Source organism: Carcharhinus amblyrhynchos, unplaced genomic scaffold (assembly GCF_965287045.1).
Source record: "Carcharhinus amblyrhynchos unplaced genomic scaffold, sCarAmb.v2.hapA chromosome_1273, whole genome shotgun sequence".
Lineage (NCBI taxonomy): Eukaryota > Metazoa > Chordata > Chondrichthyes > Carcharhiniformes > Carcharhinidae > Carcharhinus > Carcharhinus amblyrhynchos.
In genome coordinates this window covers 2,501-6,933 of record NW_027651013.1, presented here as the reverse complement: position 1 = coordinate 6,933, position 4,433 = coordinate 2,501, and the positions used below count along the sequence as shown (strand labels likewise).

At 60.6% G+C, this 4,433-nt stretch overlaps 1 protein-coding gene across 1 annotated transcript in view; it reads right to left on the bottom strand.

Moving 5' to 3' along the window:
• Positions 1–227: 227 nt before the first annotated feature.
• The window catches only part of LOC145340677 (integrin beta-2-like), a gene marked incomplete at its 5' end in the record, with an annotated part of 6,008 nt that continues 1,802 nt past the window's right edge, over positions 228–4,433 (bottom strand). Inside the window, 3 exons of the mRNA XM_080185139.1 lie at positions 228–310; positions 798–961; positions 3,010–3,200. Coding sequence (XP_080041265.1) covers positions 245–310; positions 798–961; positions 3,010–3,200 — 421 coding nt within the window. The remainder of the gene's footprint in view (positions 311–797; positions 962–3,009; positions 3,201–4,433) is intronic.

Sequence of the window (4,433 nt, the reverse complement as noted above, 5' to 3'; positions counted from 1 at the left end):
TCAGATTAATTCCAACCCCAATGACATTTGCAGCCTGTCCACCCTCACACCCATACTCTCCCCCCACCACCCTTATACCGCCACCCTCCCCGTTACACCCCCCCACCCCCTCACATCGGTGGGTGGGAGCCGGATTCCCTCCCTGGTGTCCGGTTCCTCTCCGGTGGCTCCTGCTCCAGGTGGGGGTGGGTGATGTGGGGGGTTTCCAGGGGCTCCCCAGCGCCCCCCCCCTCCTTCCCCTGCTTCACTCCTCCATAAACTGGGGGTTGACGACGGTGGTGGTTGCACTCTTGAAGAGAGGATTCCCGGCCTTGGGGGGGGGCGGGGGGGGTGGTGGGGGGGAGGTGAGAAAGAGAGAATGAGAGATTGTATCAGAGACAGGAGTAGAATGGCCTCAGCGGGTGGGGTGGGGAGGCGGAAGATGTGTGTCACTGGGCTAGACCTCATCACCCATCCCTAATCACCCCCCACCGCCAGAATACGGAGCTGCCTTCCTGAACCCACCCCAGTCCCCGTGTGTGTGTGTGTGCATCCAGTAGTCGGTGTGCACAGCTGCCTCCCACATCTCCCTATGTGTGTGTGTGTGTGTGTGTGTGTATGCATCCATTAGTTGGTGTGCACAGCTGCCTCCCACATCCCCCTGTGTGTGTGTATGCATCCATTACTCAGTGTACACAGCTGCCCCCACACCCCGCTGTGTGTGTGTGTGTGTGTGTGTGTGTGTGCGCGTGCGTGTGAGTGTGTGGTGGTGGGACTGGGAGGTGCTAGTAAATGCAGGAGGTTGAGGGCTCTCTCACCTCGTTCCAACGCTCGTTGCGTCGATCCTTCTCGAAGCGACGATACTCGCGGCGATCGTACACCTCCACCATTAATCTCCACGTGCACACGGATACCAGACCGATGAGGACAATCCCCGCCATCACTGAGCAAATCACAGCCAGGGTGAAGTCTCTGACCGGCGCTGGATGGAGAGAAGGAGAAAGAGAGAGAGAGAGACAGAGACAGAGAGAGAGGGAGATGTTGAGTAACGGTGAGGCTCTGACACCCTGTGGAAAGATCTCTGGGGGGGGAGTTGGGAATCCAGTTGGATCGCGCGGTGGGATTGGTGGAGATGGATCACAGTTGGATCTCGGACAGGGTCCGGCTGGGAGTGGTCAGCAGAGTGGGATCCCGTGGGATCCAGGGGGCTGGGCGGTGAGGTGGAACTCAGGCTTTGGAGTTGGGGAACTTGCTGTTTGCATGGAGCTTCCCAACGGCAGCAAGAGGCCACTCTGCCCATCATGTCTGTGCTAGGCACTAAGCACCTGAGAGCGCCGCACTGTGTGTGGGGAGGGTCAGTGCTGAGGGAGCGCCGCACTGTGTGTGGGGAGGGTCAGTGCTGAGGGAGCGCCGCACTGTGTGTGGGGAGGGTCAGTGCTGAGGGAGCGCCGCACTGTGTGGGGAGGGTCGGTGCTGAGGGAGCGCCGCACTGTGTGTGGGGAGGGTCAGTGCTGAGGGAGCGCCGCACTGTAGGGGGAGGGTCGGTGCTGAGGGAGCGCCGCACTGTAGGGGGAGGGTCGGTGCTGAGGGAGCGCCGCACTGTGTGGGGAGGGTCAGTGCTGAGGGAGCGCCGCACTGTGTGTGGGGAGGGTCAGTGCTGAGGGAGCGCCGCACTGTGTGTGGGGAGGGTCAGTGCTGAGGGAGCGCCGCACTGTAGGGGGAGGGTCGGTGCTGAGGGAGCGCCGCACTGTAGGGGGAGGGTCGGTGCTGAGGGAGCGCCGCACTGTGTGGGGAGGGTCAGTGCTGAGGGAGCGCCGCACTGTGTGTGGGGAGGGTCAGTGCTGAGGGAGCGCCGCACTGTGTGTGGGGAGGGTCAGTGCTGAGGGAGCGCCGCACTGTAGGGGGAGGGTCGGTGCTGAGGGAGCGCCGCACTGTGTGGGGAGGGTCAGTGCTGAGGGAGCGCCGCACTGTGTGTGGGGAGGGTCAGTGCTGAGGGAGCGCCGCACTGTGTGTGGGGAGGGTCAGTGCTGAGGGAGCGCCGCACTGTGTGTGGGGAGGGTCAGTGCTGAGGGAGCGCCGCACTGTGTGTGGGGAGGGTCGGTGCTGAGGGAGCGCCGCACTGTGTGGAGAGGGTCAGTGCTGAGGGAGTGCTGCACTGTGTGGGGAGGGTCAGTGCTGAGGGAGCGCCTCACTGTGTGGGGAGGGTCAGTGCTGAGGGAGCGCCGCACTGTGTGGGGAGGGTCAGTGCTGAGGGAGCGCCGCACTGTGTGGGGAGGGTCAGTGCTGAGGGAGCGCCGCACTATGTGGGGAGGGTCGGTGCTGAGGGAGCACCGCACTGTGTGGAGAGGGTCAGTGCTGAGGGAGTGCTGCACTGTGTGGGGAGGGTCAGTGCTGAGGGAGCGCCTCACTGTGTGGGGAGGGTCGGTGCTGAGGGAGCGCCGCACTATGTGGGGAGGGTCGGTGCTGACGGAGCGCCGCACTGTGTGGGGAGGGTCAGTGCTGAGGGAGCGCCGCACTGTGTGGGGAGGGTCAGTGCTGAGGGAGCGCCGCACTGTGTGGGGAGGGTCAGTGCTGAGGGAGCGCCGCACTGTGTGGGGAGGGTCGGTGCTGAGGGAGCGCCGCACTGTGTGGGGAGGGTCAGTGCTGAGGGAGCGCCGCACTGTGTGGGGAGGGTCAGTGCTGAGGGAGCGCCGCACTGTGTGGGGAGGGTCAGTGCTGAGGGAGCGCCGCACTGTGTGTGGGGAGGGTCAGTGCTGAGGGAGCGCCGCACTGTGTGTGGGGAGGGTCAGTGCTGAGGGAGCGCCGCACTGTGTGTGGGGAGGGTCAGTGCTGAGGGAGCGCCGCACTGTGTGGGGAGGGTCGGTGCTGAGGGAGCGCCGCACTGTGTGGGGAGGGTCGGTGCTGAGGGAGCGCCGCACTGTGTGGGGAGGGTCGGTGCTGAGGGAGTGCCGCACTGTGTGGGGAGGGTCAGTGCTGAGGGAGCGCCGCACTGTGTGGGGAGGGTCAGTGCTGAGGGAGCACCGCACTTGCCTCTCTCACGAACATGGAGTTTTACTGCTGAATCCATCTTTTCCACCACAAATTCGAACAATTCACCATTGGACGCTAACTCAGTACATCGCTGGAAACCTTCCGGTAATTTCTTCACGATTACCGTATGGACATTCGGGCAACGGAGCTCGCAAAACGTCCTTGGAAATATTGAACATTCCGCACATTCTCTACAGAATGGAGACGGCACAGGGTTAGATACAGAGTAAAGCTCCCTCTACACTGTCCCCCCATCAAACACTCCCAGGACAGGTACAGCACGGGGTTAGATACAGAGTAAAGCTCCCTCTACACTGTCCCCCCCATCAAACACTCCCAGGACAGGTACAGCACGGGGTTAGATACAGAGTAAAGCTCCCTCTACACTGTCCCCATCAACACTCCCAGGACAGGTACAGCACGGGGTTAGATACAGAGTAAAGCTCCCTCTACACTGTCCCCCCATCAAACACTCCCAGGACAGGTACAGCACGGGGTTAGATACAGAGTAAAACTCCCTCTACACTGTCCCCCCATCAAACACTCCCAGGACAGGTACAGCACGGGGTTAGATACAGAGTAAAGCTCCCTCTACACTGTCCCCCATCAAACACTCCCAGGACAGGGACAGCACGGGGTTAGATACAGAGTAAAGCTCCCTCTACACTGTCCCCCATCAAACACTCCCAGGACAGGTACAGCACGGGGTTAGATACAGAGTAAAACTCCCTCTACACTGTCCCCATCAAACACTCCCAGGACAGGTACAGCACGGGGTTAGATACAGAGTAAAGCTCCCTCTACACTGTCCCCCCATCAAACACTCCCAGGACAGGTACAGCACGGGGATAGATACAGAGTAAAGCTCCCTCTACACTGTCCCCCCATCAAACACTCCCAGGACAGGTACAGCACGGGGTTAGATACAGAGTAAAGCTCCCTCTACACTGTCCCCCATCAAACACTCCCAGGACAGGTACAGCACGGGGTTAGATACAGAGCAAAGCTCCCTCTACACTGTCCCCCCATCAAACACTCCCAGGACAGGTACAGCACGGGGTTAGATACAGAGTAAAACTCCCTCTACACTGTCCCCATCAAACACTCCCAGGACAGGTACAGCACGGGGTTAGATACAGAGTAAAGCTCCCTCTACACTGTCCCCCCATCAAACACTCCCAGGACAGGTACAGCACGGGGATAGATACAGAGTAAAGCTCCTCTACACTGTCCCCCCATCAAACACTCCCAGGACAGGTACAGCACGGGGTTAGATACAGAGTAAAGCTCCCTCTACACTGACCCATCAAACATTCCCAGGACAGGTACAGCACGGGGTTAGATACAGGGTAAAGCTCTCTCTACACTGTCCCCCCCATCAAACACTCCCAGGACAGGTACAGCACGGGGTTAGATACAGAGTA